General features: G+C 46.7%; 2 protein-coding genes across 3 annotated transcripts in view; both read right to left on the reverse strand.

Annotated features, from left to right (window-relative positions):
• LOC142251126 (G-protein coupled receptor 4-like) overlaps positions 1–23,121 on the reverse strand; it is a 66,666-nt gene that overhangs the window by 5,772 nt on the left and 37,773 nt on the right. Inside the window, exon 1 of one of the 2 annotated variants that reach the window (XM_075323647.1) lies at positions 13,412–13,485. The exons of the other annotated variant lie outside the window; for it this stretch is intronic. The gene's annotated coding sequence lies outside the window, so the exon portion shown is untranslated. Of the gene's footprint in view, positions 1–13,411; positions 13,486–23,121 lie in introns of those variants that run through there. 2 annotated transcript variants of the gene reach the window in all.
• On the reverse strand, positions 1,267–15,878 carry LOC142251125 (G-protein coupled receptor 4-like). The gene is made up of 2 exons (XM_075323645.1): positions 15,839–15,878; positions 1,267–4,677 (listed from the first exon to the last, which is right to left on the reverse strand). Exon 2 carries the CDS (start codon positions 4,642–4,644, stop codon positions 3,604–3,606), a length of 1,041 nt encoding a protein of 346 aa, XP_075179760.1. The 5' UTR covers positions 4,645–4,677; positions 15,839–15,878; the 3' UTR covers positions 1,267–3,603.

The following is a 23,121-nucleotide window of genomic DNA, read 5'->3' on the forward strand; positions in this document are numbered from 1 at the left end:
TATTGGTGTGCTAAACCGGTCATAAAACAGTGACTCGCCCTTCCCACACCCAACATGAAGTGTCCCGCTAACAAAAAACTAGTCCTCGTTAAAGCACAGCGACTTAATGTTCCCAATTTGTGAGACCCACCCCGCTGAGACACCCACATCAGTCATAATGCCACGTTTTATGAATGGCCGCTTGGCTTGTGCTCAAACGCATTCACTAAAAGACTATGAAGTTTAATAATTTTATTGCTTTCTGTTATCAACCATTTTCGAATGCAATGGCTCCTTAAAAGGGTTGTATGACAGAGGGAAAACACTTTAAATGGTTCCACTCTGCTCTATGAGCAGTGTCTGGAACTGCAGATCTGCCCTCTGCAATTGAAAAGGGCTCCTTTACAATACCAGACACCGTCCACGGAGAAGAAAGTAGCCAATTTTTTTTCCCTAGTAACTTCTGGCAACTTTAGCAATCTGATATTAAGTCCTACGAGTCCCCATACATAATGGACTAAAGATAGGTTAACAGACTGGACCAACAGTTTCATGTATATGGGGACCTCGGACTCTCCCCCCACAGGTAACATTTGGGCGGACGTCAATGGACAACTCTTCTAAATTCAGGCTTTGTTCACATTCCCCTTTGAAAATAAACATTCAGCCAAAAGCCATCTGTGTATGAGAAGGCCTTAAGTTATGGAAAACGTCTTTTAAAATGCCACTGTTATGGCTGATTTATGATAATGTAATGGATATGCAGATCAATATTTCAACATACCCTAAAGCAGGAGTGGGGAACCTCCGGCCCGCGGGCCATATACGGCCCGCCATGCCCTTTTATGCGGCCCCCGGGTAGATTCCCGGGGGCGGCAGTGCTTGAGCCGCCACCGCCATCTTGTGGGCCGCCGGCCCTTTAAATCCGCACATGTGCTGCTGTGCTTACCAATGCGTTCTCCCGCTGGCAAGTGCCAGTGAGAGAGGACTTACTTTGTGGGCGGGTTTAGTGCTCTGCGTTGCCCGCCCCCCGGAGCTAAGTGCCCGCCCCCCGGAGCTGGGTGTCCGGTGCCTGCTCTCCGGTGCTGTGAGTCCGGCGCTGCTGTGTGTCCAACGCCAGCCCTCTGTTGCTGTGTGCCCTGTCCAGTGCTATGTGGCCCCCCTCCCCTCAGTGCTGTGTGCCCCTTAATGATGTGTATCACCTCAGGTTTGTGTGTCCCTCCCCCCCCACTGATGTCAGGTCTCCGCAAGTGATATCTGTGCCCCCCCAGTGGTGCCTGCGCCCCATCCCCTCTTGTGTGGTGCCTGCGCATGTCCTCAGCGTCTCCTGTGACTTATACATCACAGGAGGGGCGGGGGGCATATACATCACAGGAGGGACTGGGGGCATATACATCACAGGAGGGACTAGGTGCATATACATCACAGGAGGGACTGGGGGCATATACATGTCCGCAGCCCCTTGTTTGATGTATGTGCCCCCAGTGTCTCCTGTGATGTATATACAGGAGTCCCAGTGTCTCCTATGTGATATATGTGCCTCCAGTGTCTCCTGTGATGTATACACAGCGTCTGTTATGTGATGTATATGATTTACCAATCTTATCACAAAGTGTTGACTGCGCTCCAGACCCAGACAAAAATGAAAAGCAGCTGTGAGAAGAAAAATGATTAGTATCACCAAACATCAGAGCTGCACCAAAGAGAAGCAGCTCCGGCCGCCACAGTAGGGGTAAGTTAATTAATTGTTTGACGAAATATAGCAGGGTCATTTTCACATTGATAATTTTGTGCGGCCTCCGAAGGTTGATAGAAATTCCAAATGGCCCCCGGCTGAAAAAAGGTTCCCCACCCCTGCCCTAAAGCATTCTAGACACATTAGACTAATGTTGGCCAATTGTGCCAATACTGACAGATTCGGCAAAAAGTCTAATGTGTATAGAGGGCACAGACTATTAGGATATGTGCCCACGATCAGGACACACTGTGTGCTGGACACAGCAGGTCCTGACCTGTGGGGCCGCAAGTTTCCTCTGCAGGAGACCAGCTGCTCGCACCTACGATCAGGGTTCAGTGCGCTGCAGTTGACATGCTGCAGAGTTTGGAAACAAGCACAGTGGCCACAGAATTTCTAGAAATCCCTTCCACTATGCTTGTACTGTGCAACGCAGCGTTTTGGTACCAGCTGAAGCATGCTGCGTCCAAAACGCTGCAAACACTGATCGTGGGCACGCACCCTTAATTGTTGGGAGGCGTAAGGATCCATCATGTCCGATTTCCAATCCTTTTCGAATGTCTGGTAGTGGCTCTCTCATAGAGGATCCCAGAGTACTCGGCAAAACAAGCGTTCCTGGGTACAGGAGAGATGGCTGCTGGCTGACCGTTCTGCTCAGAGGTGGACATATCATTGGTGCAGCCGCACAGGGGCCCGAGAAAGAAGGGGGCCCATTACCACCTCCAAAACAGGTGGAATTGTGCATTTTGTTGAGCTGAAGGGCTATAAGGGGCCCATATACTGTTTTTGCACAGAGGCCCTCTTCTCACTGTTTCCGCGAGTGGACCTGCCAAAACATCCCTTGGCAGATATCTATGTAGGCTTTATTGGGGGACTTAGGGCTATTTCCACAAGTCTGACATTCACGGTCCCAGTATGGACCGGCCGTGTGTCTCCTGACTCAAACTCCACAGCCTCATAATTGCTGATGAGACTGTTCAGTTCAGGTCACAAGACTCGTGGCTGGTCCCGACATTGTGGCCCATTCTCGAAAGTGGGAAACTGACCTAAACCTAAGGTATAGGTTAACTATGTGCTGTGCAGTCTAATTCAACCTATTGTACCATGTCAATGCATACTCAGTATCAAATATCTGTACTTCTTTATGCCTAGTTGCTCTAAACAGGATCTTGGACTCTTCACCTTTGAAATTCTATTTTTTAGCACCTTTTTATTTAAGCCTTAGATCTGATACAGATCAATATTTTCAAGGTTTGATACAAAGTCTAGACCAGAGGTATATGGAAACATTTCTAAACCTCTGTAATACTGACATAAATGTAAAAAAAATTAAAATACAAAATTAAAAAACCAAAACACTGAGATCGCAAATCCAAAAGTTTGTGGTCACTGACCCAGTTATGGTGGGAAACAACAACTTAGCAAACTATTTGTCCATCATAGTCCGGTCTTGTAAAGGATCTCTATATGGTATTAAAAGGGGTTATCTAGGATTAGGAAAACATGGCTGCTTTTTGTCCAAAGATAGCATTACACCTATTGGAGTGAGTAGTGCCAAGCTGCAATTTCAGATACAACCTGTGGAAAGGCGTGGGGCTGGTTTTGGAAGAAAGCAGTGATGTTTTTCTTAGTCTAGACAACGCCTTTAAAATTACATAAAGTACTCAATTTATGGAGCAGTCAAGTAGGAATTGCATTCATGAGTTATCTCTATGTAAAAGTCAAAAATGTTCCATGAAGATCCATAAGATGGTCATAAATATGTCGGACTGTGCGCAATGTCTACAGATTCTGTCCTCTTCCAGACCTTGTGGATTTCTCAAGCTTTAATCCATACCATTAGGTGCATCAAGTCATTCCCAATGTCGACAAAGTGAAGGTTCCTTTATTTAGAATTGGGTCTGTACTTTGGTTTGATGCGTGCACAGGAGACGATTACCATTTCTTGTGGCTTCATGACACACAAAGTTAAGGCACTTCCCTTTTCTCCCTTTGTCAGCTCTTCCTCGAAATAGCAAACAAAGCCAGATAGCTCGGAGTTCCACTTTCAAATCCCGCTTTACCCCTTCACTGACAAAAATATTGATAAAAGGGTTTAGAGCGCTACTTAGGCTTGTGAAGGCAAAGCAAACACGATAGGCTGGTCGGATCCGCATTTCGAGATCGCAGTTGCAGTAGTTCATATCACTGACGAATGAACGAATAAAAAGGATCACATGGTAGGGGAGGTAGCAGATGATAAATATGGCAGTCATGGACAACAGAAGTCCAGTAATCCTTTTCTTCTGCTCGATATCCATGCTGCAAGCATGATGGATGGTACGGATGATGGAGCAGTAGGAAAAAACGAGAAGTATCAGTGGAACAAGAAATAAAATCGTTCTAAAATAGTTGAGATGAGCCATCCATCGTTCCATGGGATACTTCTCATAGCAGAGTGCCACATTTTGGGTTGATGAAAACAGATCATCTCTGCTCAAGAAATAAGAGTGGGATCCGAGGATAATGATCCACACTATCACACATGCTATCAATGCCTTCTTCATGCTCCGAATGAATCTTGCGCGTAAGGGAAAAACGGTGGCAATAAAGCGGTCTGTGGCTATGCAACTGAGGAAGGCGATAGTGGTGTAGAGATTCGCATTGAAGAAGAAGCCCACTATCTTGCAGCTAAGCATCCCAAATTCCCAATCCTCCTTGGCGGTGTAGACTATCCAGACGGGAAGGGTGAAGATGTACATGAGATCAGAGGCACAAAGGTTGGCCAGATACACTCCCAAAATGTTGTTCTTCTTGATTAGCTGGACGATTATTCCGATCGCGGTTAGGTTACCCAGTAGTCCCACAATAAAGACGAAGCTGTAGATGATAGGGAACAGGATGGCTTCATATTTGTCTGGAAATGGGCACGATACATTTGCATCACACATTGTTGCACAGAGAGGCCTGTTGTGCTGCAGATCCTGGTGAATAATGGTATACAAAATCAGAGCAGTCCAATTCAGTTGTGGGTCACACAACATATATACATTACACAACATATATGCAACATACACACATGCACAGCCATCCTGCAAAATTCCAATTTTCACCTCCCATCCAAAGATAACACCAACTTCCTAAAGGCCCTGATAGTTCTCACGTGTATGAAACGTCAGGAGAGATAGCTATCAGCAGAACCAACATTCAGCCAACAATCATCTCATATATATGTCCAGTCATTAGGTTTCCTGTTATTAGACTTTTTCCAACAATTTTGACTCTTAAGGCTGCTTTACTCGGTACGACCGATTGTGCAATTTCACAATCGATCGTACCCGCCCCCGTCCTTTTTGCGTCACGGGCAAATCGCTGCCCGTGGCGCACAAAGTCGGTAACCCCCCGTCACACGTACTTACCTCCCGTCCGACCTCGCTGTGGGCGGCGAACGTCCACTTCCTGGAGTGGGAGGGACGTTCGGCGTCACAGCGACGTCACACGGCCGCCGGCCAATAGAAGCGGAGGGGCGGAGATGAGCGGGACGTAAACATCCCGCCCACCTCCTTCCTTCCACATAACCGGCGAGAGCCGCGGGTCGCAGGTAAGCGATGGTCATCGTTCCCGGGGTGTCACACGGAGCGGCGTGTACTACCCCGGGAACGATGAACAATTAAATTAAACGATATTATGAAACCTAACGAGCAGTACACGACTCACGATTTGTGAACGATACTGCGTCGCTAGGAGGTGTCACACAGGCCGGCATCGCAAGCGATGCCGGATGTGCGTCACAAAAACCGTGACCCCGACGATCTATCGCACGATAGATCTTCTGGTGTAAAGCAGCCTTTATTCAGCATCCTAATGATCCATTCCATGTATCTCGGTAAAAATCTTTATACAATCGCTCTCCTGCATGGTACTCGGTGGCAAGGACTTGGTGACGACGGACGTCTACGGACCAACCTCAGCTCCTGTTATGAGCTTTTTAACCTGTCTCTTCTGCCTCTGATTGATGGGGCCTGTTTAGTAAGTTCACAGCATGCCCTTTGGTGCAATCACTGCTGTGTACAATGCAAAAGAGGTGTATAATGATCATTTTTAGAGGTCTGCCAGGTTGCAGGGTCCATGGAATGGATCGTTAGGGTTGCAATTAGGAGGGACATAATGTATAGGCAGTAGTTTAATAATGGGAAACCTGATAACAGATTTCCTTTAACTCAAGTCACACCATAAAAGAGTGAACCAATTTCTGTGGTCAACCAGTCACCCATTCCTTACTTTGTGCACCTAATCTAAGATATCATTAAGGTGTGAAAAATGTGAACGATTTAGAAAGACATGCCACATTCTCTAGAATGGAAACCCTATAATGGCCCGGTATAAAAAAAACGGGTGATGGATTCAGACTGATGTGTTAGCAGATGACTAAGTTTTCAGCCTTGTTGACTTCCCACTCCATATACGTACAGCTCATTCCCAGCTCCAAAGTAAGGATTCTTCAGTAGGGAGGTTTTCTTGAGATTTCCTGTTGGATTCTCCATTTCACAAGATTTCTTACGTTCTAAATTCTTCTCTACTGCAAACCTCCACAAAGCTTGACCCAATACACAAAAATGATAGATTTTCAAGTCCAAAAATAAACCTAAAAAATTCCAATTCAATGGCTAAGAGGACAACCTCAATGTCCTACTGCTCACTTTACACCTAGAGGAAGCTCGGATACTACGGGAGGGGGGGGGGGGGGTGTTTGCAAAGTCATCATGCACAATAGACCCGTCTTTAGCTCTTCCTAGGACATGGGGGGGAACACTTTGGTGTCAGGGATTACAACCAACGGTGACCAATATAAGTCGAGTTGTCAAAAAAAAGGTTTCTGTAACAGCTCTCCCATGAAAATGTCCAACCAACAACTCCCCAAATCTCAGCTATTTGGCAGGGTGCAATATGGGCATTAGTCGAAATGCTAATATCTTTTACGCTTAGTAGAACATAATCTTTTTTTTTTCTATCCAAATACTTCCTTGTAATAAACGTCCCCTGCTATTTCACACGCAAGTACTAACAAGAGTCCATTGTGATAGTCCCACAAAGTCTCCCTCCTCCTAATTGATAACTCCAGACAAGTCTTTACAATGACTTTATTGCAGTGTCTGGTTGAGAAGGAGTTAAGTAAACACATGACTCTCCTGCTTCATCTAATCCTAAATTATCTGGATTTTTCCAACCTGAATAGAATAGCCATGAAGTGCCTCATTTCCTCAGTTGCTAGGCCCAGCTCTGCCCTCTAAAAGGAAAACTAAGGCTATATTTGCTTTGATACTGATATGACAATGTACTTAGGGACAGCTTTCTACACTAGAGGGTCAAATCTGCCAAAAATGCATCAATAATGTACACACACCTTATACTAGACAGCTAGTGACAATCACAATCCTTCCATAGTAAGTTCCTTCATTTTTCAAAATATGTTGAAAAATTGTCCATGTTGAAGGACGTTGCTAAAAACTCTCTCCTACAAGGGTATTTGGAATCAGTTATGTTTAGGGAACAATTTATTTGAAAGATGTATAAGAACAGCATGGATGACTCTCGTGACCCCAATGTGCCGGAACTGCATTTTTATAACCGCCATAATTCTGAAACGAGAAAGTCTCAAAATGACAGAGTGGGGGATATACACCAAATTTCATCAAAAGGAACCTGTTGCTAGATTTTGGGTCTATAACCTGCGGCCACCACCAGTGGGCTCTTATATACAGCATTCTAACATGCTGTATATAAGAGCCCATGCCGCGGTGTAGAAGGAAAAAAAATCACTTTATAATAATTACCGAAACGGCCGCTGCGGTGGAGTTGGGTCATATGGGCATCTCCGTTCTCCGGTGCCTCCTCTTTCAGCCATCTTTATCCTCCTTCTTCTGAAGCCGGGGTGCATGATGCGTCCTACGTCATCCACTCGCCGGCATTGAGGTCCTACGCAGGCGCACTTTGATCTGCCCTGGGCAGTATTGTAGTGCGCCTGCGCGGGACCGGTGAGTGTGTATAATGTAGGACACGTCATGCAGACAGGCTTCAGAAGGAGGGCGAAGATGGCCGAAAGAGGAGGCGTCGGCACCGGAGATTGGAGACGCCCATATGGTCCAAATCCACTGCAGCGATTGTTTAGGTAAATATTATAAAGTGATTTTTTTCCTTCAACACAGCAGCATAGGCTCTTATATACAGCATGTTAGAATGCTGTATATAAAGAGCCCACTGGTGGTGGCCGCAGCTTAGGCTGCAAATCTGCTGCCAGGCTCCCGTTAAGAAAAACCCAATGCAGGGCATTTAAAGAAGTTATCTAGGAATTTGTTTTTACCATGTGCCTAAAAATTAACAGGCAGGTAGTTGCCTCTGTTGGTAGCAGCATACCCAGCACCAGCGTAGAGCGGTTATTGACTACTCCTCCCGTCGATTCTGCTGCTCCACATCAACAGAGCAGCTTCTCTTCTGCCGGGCTGCTCTGTCGATGGGGCGTGACAGCCGGCGTCCTGGCGACTGACAGCCAACTTCCCGCAGTTAGGCAGCGGGATGTTGGTTGTCAATCAGCATGACGTCAGCAGTAAGCAACTACCTGCCTGCACGTTTTTAGGCCCATACTAAAAAATAAATAAAATACGGTAATCATATTAGGCTATGTGTGCATGCTGCATCTTTGTGGTAACCACAGAGATGCACGTTTTTGGTCCCAAAAAAAAAATATAATTCTTTCGGCATGCATTTTTTTGGCTCATTTTAGTGCGTTTTTTTACTGCGTTTTTTAAGTCAAATCTATTAACTGGAAGAGCTCAAAAACGATGGCAAAAATAAACAAGAAAAAATTGACATGCTGCATCTTTGTGGTCACCACAAAGATACAGCAAAAAAAAAAAAAAAGCTGCAACATGCGGACCGAAAAACTGAAATCTCAGACTTTGCTGGGGAAGGAAATGCATGCAATTTTGTTACCAAAACTGCACCCAAAAAACGCGGCAAAAAAACGCAGCATGCGCACAAGGCCTTAAAATGTTAAAAAAAATGATAAAAACACAGATGGTAATGCGTTCCGTTAATTTATACTAGCAGTTTTGATTTGTGCCTTGGATAAAAAAAAATAAATAAAAAATACAGACGTGTCTGAGTGACTTTTTTTGTGGACATACGGCACAAAGAACACGTACCCATTATGGTCTACCAATGAATAATCTGAATAGAAACCCTATGTAAAAACAAACAAACCCAGTTTTGGTTTAACTCATATGTTAAAGGGGTTATCCAGTAGTAGACTCAATTAGGGGCACTTAAGGAGTTATCTGATAGAGGTAACCCCTTTAAGGCTACTTTCACACTTGCGTTCAGCGCATTCCGTCACTATGGAGAATAGCGCAGTCCGTTAACGCACTGCGCTATTCTCCATAGACTTGTATGGACGACGCACTGTAACGCAAGTGTCTGCGTTTCATCCGCTGGACGACGCAGCGTCATTATTTTGACGCTGCGTCGGGCGGATGGAACGCTGCATGTAGCGTTTTTCTGCGCTTGGCGGAGTGTCAAAAAAACGCAACCTACAGGAATCCGTTTGGCGTCCGTTGTTTTTATAATGGACGCCTATGGTGGCGGATTCCGTTAGAATGCGTCATTTGACGGATTCCGTTAACGCATCCGTCTTTACACAACTGCGCATGCCCAGATGTGTAAAGTCAAGGAAAAAACCTATAACGGATTGCGTTATTTTGTACGATCCGTAGCATTGCGTTGTGCCACTATATGCAACGCATCTGTTGCATGCGTCACACAACGCAATGCTACGGAAGCCGTCCAACGCAAGTGTGAAACTAGCCTAATCCTATTTTTTTGCATCTGACACGCACTGCTCAGTTCCTCGACAGACACAGTAAGGCTATGTGCGCACTAGAGCTTTTTACCTGCGGATTTACCCGCGGATTTGCCCCGGAAATTTCTTGAGAAATGTCTGCAATCTTTGTGCAGACATTTCCCATGAAATTCAATGAGAAAAAAAAATAGCTGTGCGCACTGTGCGGATTTTTCTCAAGAAAATTTCTTGAGAAAATTTTCTCGAGAAACTTTCTTGAGAAAATGTGCATGTCCATTAATTTCCGCAGGTACCGGGGGTATTCCGGGGGTATTCCGCAGGTAGCAATGATGTGCGGTATACCCCCGGAATAGCCGCGAATTACCTGCGGGAATGATCATCGCTGCCTGCGGTTTTGCAGGAAGCGATGTCATTATGCCAGGAAGAGGAAGCGGAGCAGACGTCACACTCCCTGGACGCCGCACAGAAGCACTTCCGTGCGACCTCCAGGTGCCCGTGCAGTCTGTGTCCTGCTCCGGCCTCGCGGCTGCCTGCACTGCAGGGTGTCAGTGTCTGCCCGCAGTGTCAGCAGCCTGTCACGCGGCAGCGCAGGCAGACACTGACACCCTGCAGTGCTGGGAGCCGCGGGGATGACGATCGCTGCTGTCAGGAGGTGAGATCATTACCTGCTGTGACGATCTCCTGCCTCCTGACGTCACCGCGGTCACTGCTGTCTATGCCCGTCTCACGAGCGGCCCGAGACTGTCACTAGCGGTGACGTCACGGGCTCTCGCGATACTTCTGACAACGCAGTCAGTGACAGCGCTGACGTCAGCAGTACAGGAGATGATCACAGAAGGTAATGATCTCATCTATGCTCCTGATGGCAGCGCTCGTCATCCCCTGCAGTGACCTGAGCTGACCTATTGATGTTAGCTCAGGTCACTGCATTGCTCTCCCAGCCAATGGGGAACATTCTGTTCTTCATTGACTGGGACAGCGACTATGGTATGGACCGCCGTGGGACCCCCCCCCCTATTGGATTACGCCGGACGTGGATTGATTGTTCTTTTCAATAAATTGGTTAAAGAGGCTATGTGGGGAGTGTTTTTTCAAATAAAACTTTTTTTGCTGTCTATTTTTTAATTACTACTGACTGGGTTGGTGATGTCGGGTATCTGATAGACGCCTGACCTCACCAACCCCAGGGCTTGATGCCAGGTGACATTACACATCTGGCATCAACCCCATATATTACCCCGTTTGCCAACGCACCAGGGCGCGGGATGAGCTGGGGCAAAGCGCCAGGATTGGCACGTCTAATGGATGCGCCACTTCTGGGGCGGCTGCGGCCTGCTATTTTTAGGCTGGGGAGTGTCCAATAACAGTGGACCTCCCTAGTCTGAGAATATCAGACCCCAGCTGTCCGCTTTACCTTGGCTGGTGATCCAATATGGGGGGGACCGCACGTTTTTTGTTTTAAATTATTTATATAATTTAAAATAACAGCGTGGGGTGCCCACTGTTTTGGATTATCAGCCAAGGTGAAGCTGCCAGCGGTGGTCTGCAGGCTGCAGCCGTCTGCTTTACCCTAGCTGGCTACAAAATATGGGGGGACCTCACGTCGTTTTTTTTTAATTATTTATTTATTTTATGGCTAAATACAAGGCTAAGCACCCTTTAGTGCCACATGAAAGTCACTAAAGGGTGCCAGCTTAGAAAATGCAGGGAGGTGGAACATTATATAGATTTTTCTCATCTATCTATCTATCTATCTATCTATCCCTCTATCCATCTATCCCTCTATCCATCTATCCCTCTATCCATCTATCCATCTATCCCTCTATCCCTCTATCCCTCTATCTATATATCTATATATCCCTCTATCCCTCTATCCCTCTATCCCTCTATCCCTCTATCCCTCTATCCATCTATCCATCTATCCATCTATCCATCTATCTATCCATCTATCCCTCTATCTATCTATCTATCCCTCTATCTATCTATCTATCCCTCTATCTATCTATCTATCCCTCTATCTATCTATCTATCCCTCTATCTATCTATCTATCCCTCTATCTATCTATCTATCCATCTATCCATCTATCCATCTATCCATCTATCCATCTATCCATCTATCCATCTATCCATCTATCCATCTATCCATCTATCCATCTATCCATCTATCCATCTATCCATCCATCCCTCTATCCCTCTATCTATCCCTCTATCCATCCCTCTATCCATCTATCCATCTATCCATCTATCCATCTATCCATCTATCCATCTATCCATCTATCCATCTATCCATCTATCCATCCATCCCTCTATCCCTCTATCTATCCCTCTATCCATCCCTCTATCCATCTATCCATCTATCCATCTATCCATCTATCCATCTATCCATCTATCCATCTATCCATCTATCCATCTATCCATCCATCTATCCATCTATCCATCTATCCATCTATCCCTCTATCCATCTATCTATCCATCTATCCATCTATCCATCTATCCATCTATCCATCTATCCATCTATCCCTCTATCCATCTATCTATCCCTCTATCCATCTATCCATCTATCCCTCTATCCATCTATCCATCTATCTATCTATCCCTCTATCCATCTATCCATCTATCCATCTATCTATCTATCTATCTATCCATCTATCCCTCTATCCATCTATCCCTCTATCTATCTATCCCTCTATCTATCTATCTATCTATCTATCCATCTATCCCTCTATCTATCTATCTATTCATCTATCCATCTATCCCTCTATCTATCTATCTATTCATCTATTCATCTATCTATCCCTCTATCTATCTATTCATCTATCCATCTATCCCTCTATCTATCTATCTATCTATTCATCTATTCATCTATCTATCTATCCCTCTATCTATCTATTCATCTATCCATCTTTCCCTCTATCCATTATCTGTCTATCGATTATCTTTATTATTTATTGCAGGGACAAACCTGCGGTAAATCCGCGGCAAATCCGCGGCAAATCCGCATGCGTTTTTGCCGCGGATTTTTCCGCAGGTGCGGAAATCTTCCACTCCCAGAAGTTTCTCAAGAAATTTTCTTGAGAAAATTCACATTTCTAGTGCGCACATAGCCTAAGACTTAAGTTCATATTTGAAAAAATGCTCTGCGCCAAGTATTTCACTGGGGGTGGGGTATACAGACATCACATGCCGGAGCCCCCTGATGTGCCCATTTACTACACGAAGGCAAATAGGATCCAAAGAATAACATTTTGGAGACAGTCTATGCTAATACACTGCATTAGTGAACAGAGCACTACAAGGACCACTGAGATACTGTAAGCCAGTAAGTATCCCCTGTTGTCTTTAGGGGTTACAGCAGTGCCCCTTTAACACTAGAAGTCCCAGAGAGGGGTCATTTGACATTTCTACCATTGGAACCCTATGGAGCTCGAAATTCCTGGGACTTCTAGTGTTAAACTATCAACTGCATTGAAGACCCTCGCCTGTACTTTGAAAAGAATCAACATCCAGTGTGGTGAGACAAGAGCACTGAGGATTTTTCTTCCCTTTTCAACCACAATGGAACTAAAAAAGTGTAATAATGAGAGTTAAAAAGACTAAAAAAAAACCCCATTCTCCTCTTATTTGAAAAGAAACCAGGGGGAGGGTACAAATTCCACACCAAGGACCCTCATCACAATATTATCAGGAATCAATAGTTGATTTGTTGCTAGGACTACTGACTTTCAGGAATTTGGTGTCACCACAACAACAAAGGCCCACCATAGGTTATTGTAGCCATCTGGAATAAATGACTAAACCCAAAGCGGGGTACACACACACGGTATATATATATATTTACATCTATATAGTTATATGCATCCTACCTATATGTGATACCGCACCCCAGAAGGTCTTCTAGTGTTAACCCAGGGCCCTGCTGCCAGTAAACTGGGGCTTGTCTGTAATACCAGCTGTTAAAACTGGGATAATAAGACATTCACTGCGATTCCATACTACTTCCTTAATTCCAGCCACAGCCCAGACACGGCTCACAAGACCGAAAACCTTTCATGTCGCTACAAGAAAAACACCGCAATTATCTGCCTCGTTCCTGGGATCTCTGCGGTGGCTTTCATGACACAAAGGAGGAGACAATCAAAACAGGACAGAGCGTACATCTACAGTAACCGGACTGTGAAATGCGTGGGATGGGAATATATCTAGTCTAAGGGCGGGATACAACATGGCACAATCCTAAATGGCCGCTGATATACTGCGTACAAGGTTTATTGGCGGTCTTATAAACTTAGAATGGCGGAGAAATATTTTATGCAGACAGAATGACGGGTAGTACAATCGTTCGGTGCCCATAGAATGCCATGTTATTGGCATGACGTGGCCTTTGTGCACTGGGCGCACTGATGAAAAAGAAGATTTCTAAACAGATTTAAAAATTGCAACCGACCAACGAGCGTTTCCCTCATTCATCACCTGATGGTCAAATACAAGCTTTGCTATAAACGCTCGTTTACAGATTATTGGCTTGTCTAAAAGGGCCGTAAAGTTTTCACCTCTTTATTCTACGGTAATAAATTGTTTCATCCCCAATCCCTAAATTGCTAAATTAAAAGTCACATTTTTTTAGTTCGGGGTTAAGTGGCTTCTAGTTATGTTATAAAGAGGCAATCAAATTGTATCTGGCCATAAATTGGTGGCTGCAATCACTGACAACAGTTACCCTTAGGCTCAGACATGGAGACTCCAACACAACCCCTCACTGGCGGACACAGACAGAAAAGGGACCCTGTATAAATAAAGCATATGGTCCCTTTGTAGTCCAATAGCTCATCAAAATGCACAATTCCGCCTGCTTTGGAGGTAGAAATGGGCCCCCCAACCTCTTGGGCCCCTGTACGGTTACTCAGTTTGGACCAATGATATGTCCGCCCCTGCCACAACTGCCATTTATCATACTGATTGTGGACATAGTAGTCTTTAATCTTCCTAATACACCAACACCATGAGTAGTATCTCTGCACCGCTCTATAGCAAGACCCCCTGTTACGCATAGATACCCAACTACATAAAGCAGAAAACTATCTTTCCCATTGAATTGGTTGATAGACCTGGGCATAACTATAGTGGGTGCATTGCACCCATGCCCCGGAGCCTAGGGAGGCCCAAAAAGTCACTTTGGCCCATATAGTGGTTAGCAGTGCAGCCTTGCAGCGCTGGGGTCCTGGGTTGAAAACCCACCAAGGACACCATCTGCAAGGAGTTTGTATGTTCTCCCCGTGTTTGTGTGGGTTTCCTCCAGGTTCTCCGGTTTCCTTCCACACTCCAAAGACACATTACAGTACATTCCCTATCTGTATGTCTTTGGAGTGTGGGAGGAAACCCACACAAACACGAGGAGAACATACAAACTCCTTGCAGATGTTGTCCTTGGTGGGATTTGAACCCAGGACCCCAACGCTATTCTCTTATATAGTGCTATTGATTCCACAGCACTTTACATACATTGGGGCTCACAATCTACAGTACATTCCCTATGTATGTAAAGTGCTGTGGAATCAATAGCACTATATAAAGAGAATAGCGTTGGGGTCCTGGGTTCGAATCCCACCAAGGACACCATCTGCAAGGAGTTTGTATGTTCTCCTCGTGTTTACGTGGGTTTCCTCCGGGTTCTCCGGTTTCCTCCCACACTCCAAAGACATACAGATAGAGAATTTAGATTGTGAGCCCGAATGTGGACAGCGTTCCTGGTGTATGTGAAGCGCTGCGGAATAGGTTAGCGCTATATAAAAATAAAGATTTTTTAATTTTTTTAATATTATTAATTATTATTATATATATGAGGACCAATACTATGAAAAAAACTGTAAAAATTGGTGTCCATTTGGAAATTTTGCCCATAAGCTTCGATTTATGCCACTGTCGATAGTTTGGAAAGGTGGGTAGGGGGATACCAAGGCTAACAAAACTTTTAAAATAATGAAGAAAAAAAATTCAACCCAACTTTATACAGCGCCGTTATTGGATCACAACTGGGGAAAAAGTAGTAAAGAAAGACATATGCTCCATTTTTTGGGATCCCAACATCATAAGCTCCAGTGCGAAATCTTTCCAGATGTCTTGCAGGTTTACGGGGTACAGGACCCTAGGACAGGAAGGCTCACCATGTGTGTCAGTGTATTTCTCCCTAGTCTGCTATATCACTTGTTGCAATGGCATCCTCCTCCAGATATATCCTTGCATACATACATGCAGCACACACAGACATGGGACCAGCAGCACGCGTTTCTTACCTGGCTTCCTCCACTAGATCTCTCCGCTCAGGCTCAGCTCCCAGAATGCGTCTGAATCAGCCCAGCTTCCCACTAATAAGCACAGGGGGCAGGAGTGACAATGAGGTTGTGTAAAGTCTGTCCTGTCGCATCCTAGATTAACCCCCTCCTGGCCATTGGCTGCTACACACAATAGTCTACCCTGTAATCAGCCCATGCCAAGAAAAATTGAAAAGACAAAAGGCTTATTTGCATCTGATTGGCAAGATGCCATGTCTCTGTCCCCACGTCATGCTCACTCATGGATATCCCACCAGACATTATTGTAGGACAATATAAATGTTTGTTGTTTTTTATTTTAAGAATTAAAGCGTTCATTTAGTTTAGAAGTCCCTTTGACACAAAAGTGGGAAATTTCTTGGAAGCATCAAGCTAATGTAAAAGGATCAACCATATGCGGATTTACCAAATCTGAATATTTGCATCATGTAGCACCCAGGGATATGGGGTACTCGGTTCCGGGCAGTGTACGTCCGGGGATGTGACGGTGGTGGCCGTTACCCGGTTGCGTGCCCTGGGCCCTTTTTGTAATGGGGATATTTACATGGGATTGGTGAATAAAGTATATTCGTGACGCCACTTGCGGTGTTGCGGCTATATGTAGGGAGCCGCCGCTGCAGAATGTTTCTACTGGGGCTGATGGTATAAGCAGCTAGTATGGTAGTCCCTCCGCAAGTAGGGTATTGCCCCAGTGGGTGTATGGTGCGGTAGACATCGGAAGAAGGAGTCCAGACAGGTATTCAGTGCAACCGGTTTACTCACTTTTCGGGTGTTAACTGGTTGCCCGAGGCCGGCTGGTTTCACCTCAAGGTCCCCTTCGTCCCAGTGCCAGTCTGGTTCTCTGGTACCTTCTTCCCCTGCACCCGTCTCTTGTAAGTGGGTCCCCGTGGTATAGAACACTGGGGGTCCCTGGTTTGTGGTTTGTCCACCTCTGTCCCCCTGTGGGGGTGGAGTCTCTGGTCCTGTCCCCGGCTCTCCCTTTGCAAATGAGTCTTCGGATTCTTTAGGGTCAGCAAGGTCCTTGATGGTCCCAGTTGTTGTGCAGGTGTTAACAGGTTGGCTTGAAACAGTTTCCTGTCCTAGGGTCCTGTACCCAGTCTGTGCGTAGTTCCGGGAGTACTCCACCGGCAACCACCTCTCCTGAGAACCAGGTCACCACTAACCCGAGTCAGGGTGTCACTTCACTTCCACCTCAACTGTCAACTCTAGACTGATTACTCTCCACAGTCCGCCCCTCCCACCTGGTCAACTAGTGGACTGGATTGGCTCCACCTCTATGCTGTCATCCATGGTCCCACCCTAGCTAGACCCATTGCATGGGGGAATGTTGGGGAAAAACTGGGATTACCTGGGTTTTGTTGTTATCGGCACTGGTCTCCCGGGGCCTTAGGGGGTAGGCCATGCATCAGTGTGGGGATGCAGAACCTTGTAGCACCCTGATGGGTTCAGGGGCGCTACACATCATGTTGCGCAGTTAGGACAAACACACACTGTCAAATTAAGGCACACAAAGGGGCCATTTTGTTCTTCTGTGTATTTCTTATGCCATATTGAAAAACACAGCTTCTAAAAGGAGATTATGGAACATACCACATGGTGGCTCACAAAGTGTCTACAGGTTCATAGGAAGCCAGGTCCTGCTTTTCCATCATACAACACAGTCACATAATCAGACACGAATCAGCAAAAACACTAGTGCAGGCCCTCACCATCTCCCGCCTCGACTACTGCAACCTCCTTCTCTCTGGCCTCCCTTCTAACACTCTTGCACCCCTCCAATCTATCCTAAACTCTGCAGCCTGATTAATCCACCTCTCCCCTCGCTATTCCCCGGCCTCAACACTCTGCCAATCCCTTCACTGGCTTCCCATTGCCCAAAGACTCCAGTTCAAAACACTAACCATGACCTACAAAGTCATCCACAACCTGTCTCCCCCATACATTTGTGACCTAGTCTCCTGGTAGCTAGCCGCACGCAACCTCAGATCCTTACAAGATCTCCTTCTCTGCTCCTCTCTTATCTTCTCTTCCCACAATCGTATACAAGATTTCTTCCGTGCCTCCCCCATACTCTGAAACGCTCTACCTCAGCACATCAGACTCTCACCAACCATGGATAGCTTCAAAAGGAACCTGAAGACCTTCCTCTTCCGAGAAGCCTACAACCTACAATAGTCCTCAGACCAGTACACCACTGTGCAACCAGCTCTGCTCTCATTTACTATATCCTCACCCATCCCTTGTAGACTGTGAACCCTCGCGGGCAGGGTCCTCTCTCCTACGGTCTGTTTTTGTATTGTTCATGATGTATACCCCTTTTCACTTGTAAAGCGCCATGGAATAAATCACGCTATAATAATAAATATTATAATACTCTAACTAGAGACAAATTCCTGGAACTTGGATGTCCTACCCGTGTTTATGTGGGTTTAATCCAGATCCTCCATTTTACCCTCAGAGTAAGTTCATACAAAAGGCAATACACATGGGATATATCCAACGAATTTTTACATTTGCCCACGAATGCAAAGTAAGAATTCAAGACAGAGTGTCTTGTTTCTGCCATAGGTTCACGCTGGAATTAGTCCAATTTCATGCAATTTGTTTTCTTTGCTGAAACCCTTAAAAAAACTGAACTTTTTTTTTTTTTATTAAAATCACAGAATTGAAGAAGAAGCAAGAAATCAAATAAACATATTTGATCTGCAAGGAGTCTGTATGTTCTCCCCGTGGTTGCGTGGGTTTCCTCCTGGTTCTCCGGTTTCCTCCCACACTCCAAAGACATACAGATAGGAAATTTAAAATTGTGAGCCCCGATGGGGACAGTGATGATGATGTATGTAAAGCGCTATAAGTGAATATTATTATTTTTCTTTGACCTTCCAATAAGCTGGTTCTACACAGATCGCACAGCGAAAGATCGCATAATGTGGATGAATGTGGTACATACAAGGTACTCTACCGCCCCGCGGCCTCGGCTGCGGCCGCCGAGCCGCTCGGATCCGTGCTCGCGTTCTACAGGTGGTGGCTCGAGCCTCTCACGGACCCGGGGGTCATGTCGCTCTGCAAGGGGGGGTTGGCGCTATGCGGGTATTTGGTTTTGGGATGATAGTTTGTGACGCCACCCACGGGTTGTGGTGATTGTGGACACCACCGCTGCGGTGAAGGTACGGGTACTCCCGGGAGCGGTGTAGTGGCGCAGCTAGGTGTTGACCCCTCCGTGGGTAGGGGATGTTGGTCCCGGGGCCCGGTTGGCGAGGACCGGGGTGCATGGTGCAGTGTTGCGGTGCAGTGTCTGAGGGCACTGGTGTACTCACTCCGATACAAGAGACTGGAGTCGCTGGTAAACCAAACGGGGTGATGAACGGGGCCCGCAGCCGGCTGCAGCTTCTCCAGTCAGGTTGGCAATGTCCGTCTTTCTCCTGCACCTGTGTGTGTGTGTGTGTGTGTATCTTGACTACTGTGCCTGGGCACCGGTAGTCCGCTCCCCGGCGTATAAGTGTCGTAGGAGCCCGTTTGCCCGCAGACGCTGGCCCTTTGGATCTCTGGCCTTTGGCGGTGGCACTTATCCGTAATGGTTGGGCTGTTGCCTTCAATCGGGACTTAGGTGGGAATGAACCCCTGAGGTCCAGACCACAATCAGTTGATTTGACTATGGTGGTGGCTTATAGCCTGGTTCGGGGTCTGAGTACCCTGCCTGGTGCTCCGGTATCCAGTTGGCTCCCCGGTTCAGTTCCGGCGGGCCACTACCCTGTCCCGGTCCCTTACGGTTCCACCAGTCGTATTCCCGGTCTCCTGCAGGTGGCCACTTCCGTATGCCTGCCTGACTGATCGGGGGACCTAGGCTCCAACCCAGGTCCCTCACAGAACCGCACTCCTCTCACTCCTCTCTCCAAACTTAATCTGCTTGTATCTCCTGCCTCAGGCCAGCAGACTCCTCGGGGGGCGTTTCTATCCATCTGACTCCGCCCACCTGGTGTGCCTGTCTGACTCTGAGGGAGGCAATCAGGTCTTTGTTGACTGATGGTACCTTACTGGGGTGGGGGTGTATGTGGTGTGTGTAGTGACCTGTGACCCCTGGGGGTGTCCAGGGTGTCACAGTACCGTGTCAAGAGAGTCGCAAGACATTCATCTGGTTTTGCAGCCTGTTTGTTGCGGTATCTTGCGAATTACGATGCAGCCCCATTCACCTGCATTGTAGAGCAACATGATTTGTGTCGCGAGCAAAGTGGCAATGTAGCCCCACCCACAATGATAGATTAGGTGCAGTGTTGCGCTGTGATCTATGAATATTGCATTAGAGTGATATTTGCACCCCCTACTTTGTGGTCTACATCCACATCTGGTCCTTAAAGACCTAACAATGCAGACCAGTGGAAGTAGACGCCGATTACCTGCCATTCTCACACTTCTAGTCATTGCTGCCTGTAAACAACTTATTCCCTTCACAAGTACCTGCGATGTTCACACAAGGCAGGAAGCGACTTGAAAATTAAATTAGTGTCCTAGCAAGATCCATTATTACTATTGTCCTATATTTAAAGCCAAAACCAAAGTATCTTGCCATAATATACAACACAGACCTCCGCCGTCTTGAGCAGCGTGGGCAGATAGCTCTTTCACAATGACCCGACTAGTCTAAACCTGTTATATAGACATTTATTTATACACGTATTTACGGTTATTGCACACGAGGGGGTCGGCTAAAGCAAATATGTGAATAAGCCATCACCTCTGTCTTGTAACTGGATTTCAAGGACGGAATCCTGCCCTTTGTTCTAGCAATGTTATACATAAGCATCAGCAGTCGAAGGAATGAAAGTTTGTCTCAAAGTCAGATTTTGAGTTAAACCAGGAGATCCAGTTTGTAAATTTGGTTAGTTCATGGTGTTTACTGTATGTGGAATTGGACACAGGGATTTTCCAGGAAATAAAAGAACGAATTAACCTGCAAAAAGATGTACCCAAATATCACAGAGTATGCAATGACAGGACAGAGACACCTAGGCTGGCCCTCAGACTCGAGACCATGCACTGTGCCTTATCTTGGAGGTAGGTTGGATGGTGGCCAGGTTCCAGCCCCCACCTTTGACCCTGACTCCTGATCTTATGGGGAACTTCTCACATAGCGAGATCGCTGTTGAGTCACAAGTTTTGTGACGTACCAGTGAACTCATCAGCGATCTCGCTGTGTGTGACACGAAGCAGCGACCTGGCCCCTGCTGTGAAATCGCTGATCGTTACACACTATTCTGGTTCATTTTTTGCTCGTTGGTCTCCCGCTTTGCAGCACACATCGGCGTGTTTGATGGCTGGAGACCAACGAGCACCGACTTTGTGTAAGCAGCGTACGCTGGTAACCAGGGTAAATATCGGGTAACTAAGCAAAGCGCTTTGCTTGGTTACCCAATATTTACCCTGGTTATCAGCATACACCGCTTACAGGCTGCCAGCGCTTGCTCCCTGCACACATAGCCAAGGTAAATATCGGGTTACTAAGCAAAACGCTTTGCTTAGTTACCCGATATTTACCCTGGCTATGTATGCAGGGAGCAAGCGCTGGCAGCCTGTAAGCGGTGTATGCTGATAACCAGGGTAAATATTGGGTAACCAAGCAAAACGCTTTGCTTAGTTACCCAATATTTACCCTGGTTACCAAGCACAGCATCATTACACAAGTCGCTGGTGGCTGGTCGCTGGTGAGATCTGCCTGACTGACAGCTCACCAGCGACCATGTAGCGACGCACCAACGATCCCTGCCAGGTCAGATCGCTGGTGGGATCGTTGGTGCGACGCTACGTGAGACGGTACCCTTACTCCCCCCCTCTCCCGCACCCTCAGGGCGGGAAAGAAAACCCCTTAACAAAATGACATGGACAAGGGAGAAAGGAAATTTGTGTGTCCTGCACTCAAAACACACAGGAGACAATATGTGTACAGGGGAGCAAAGAAAAAGGAAACAAAGTAACGCACAAGAGGGGAATGTTCACTCTACTCAATATCGCAATAAAGATTTGTGGCGCCCCTGAGGCTTCAGTCGCCACAGAGGTACTGCATCTCAGCCAGATGTGTGGCATTTCATCTTGGGTATGGAGGGGATCACAACCGGTTCATGCAAAACACAATACCCTCACTTAGCAACACCTCATCAGACATGGCAAGGGCATTATTATACCTGAAGCCAGATGGGGGTGGAGCCTTACAAGTGAGGACAGATTCAGTCAGTCAGTGGTGAAGTGTGGAGAAAGAAGGAAAGGAGCAGTGGAGGAGCTAAGACCCAAGGCCTGGAGCTTGTACCACTCAGCCCGGGCACAGATAGAAAGGGTCCTAGAGACCACGGGAGTTAACCTTCCGTGGCCTTGTTCCACATATAATCTACAGATGGAAGGCCTTGGTCACAACACAGGGACTGGTCCCTAGGCTAGAGTAGAAGAACCTATGTATTCCACTAGCAAAACCAGCGGCTGAGGTGACTTAAAGCACCGAAGCCACACACCGCACACAAATTCGTTTGAAGGTGACTCAAAAGGACCAAGGGATCAAGCTTCACGCCACCCAACAGGGTCCACGGGCACTGGCTCAGTGTTCAGTGAGCGAGGGCGCAAGGCAGGAGGGTGAAGCAAGCGTAGGAAGACGACCAGGGAAGGTACACTTAAGACTCGACCTTCGAACTACCCGGGATCGGCTGGAGCCCATCACAGTAAAGCCCCAGCACTCCAAAGGCGGTCACTGGCATGTCGTGTTACCTTGGAACCTGCTAGAGTGGGTAAAAACCTTGAGACTGCATCCCTGTGTTGCTCAGTTATTCGCCTGCGCATCCAGCCCAGCAACCCCCGCCATCGCCTACTACTACTACTCCCATCCACCCTGGAGCCCACCTCTACTTGTAGAGAGCTGCACCATCTAAGCTGCATCACCATCTGCCCCAGATGGTCCCCATCCCGCAGCGGCGGCACCCCAACTTGCCGCATACCACATGTGACGTCACAAATAAACTATCATCATCCCCTTCCTATTCCCTAAACGACACTGCCAGGGTCACGGAGCCGGGCCACACCACCAGGGCACCGGTGTGGGAGTGTCAGATGACCATCAACAGGATCACCAACAAGACCGGTATTGGTTGAAGCTGAAGCTATAATCGGCACTGAGTAGTAAGATCCAGGATCTTATATAGGAAGTAGATGACTTTGGAACTTGAGCTCCTAGTAGAATTCGCCAGGTTAGCAGGATTAACTCCTGC

This window comes from Anomaloglossus baeobatrachus, chromosome 9 (genome assembly GCF_048569485.1).
Source record: "Anomaloglossus baeobatrachus isolate aAnoBae1 chromosome 9, aAnoBae1.hap1, whole genome shotgun sequence".
Lineage (NCBI taxonomy): Eukaryota > Metazoa > Chordata > Amphibia > Anura > Aromobatidae > Anomaloglossus > Anomaloglossus baeobatrachus.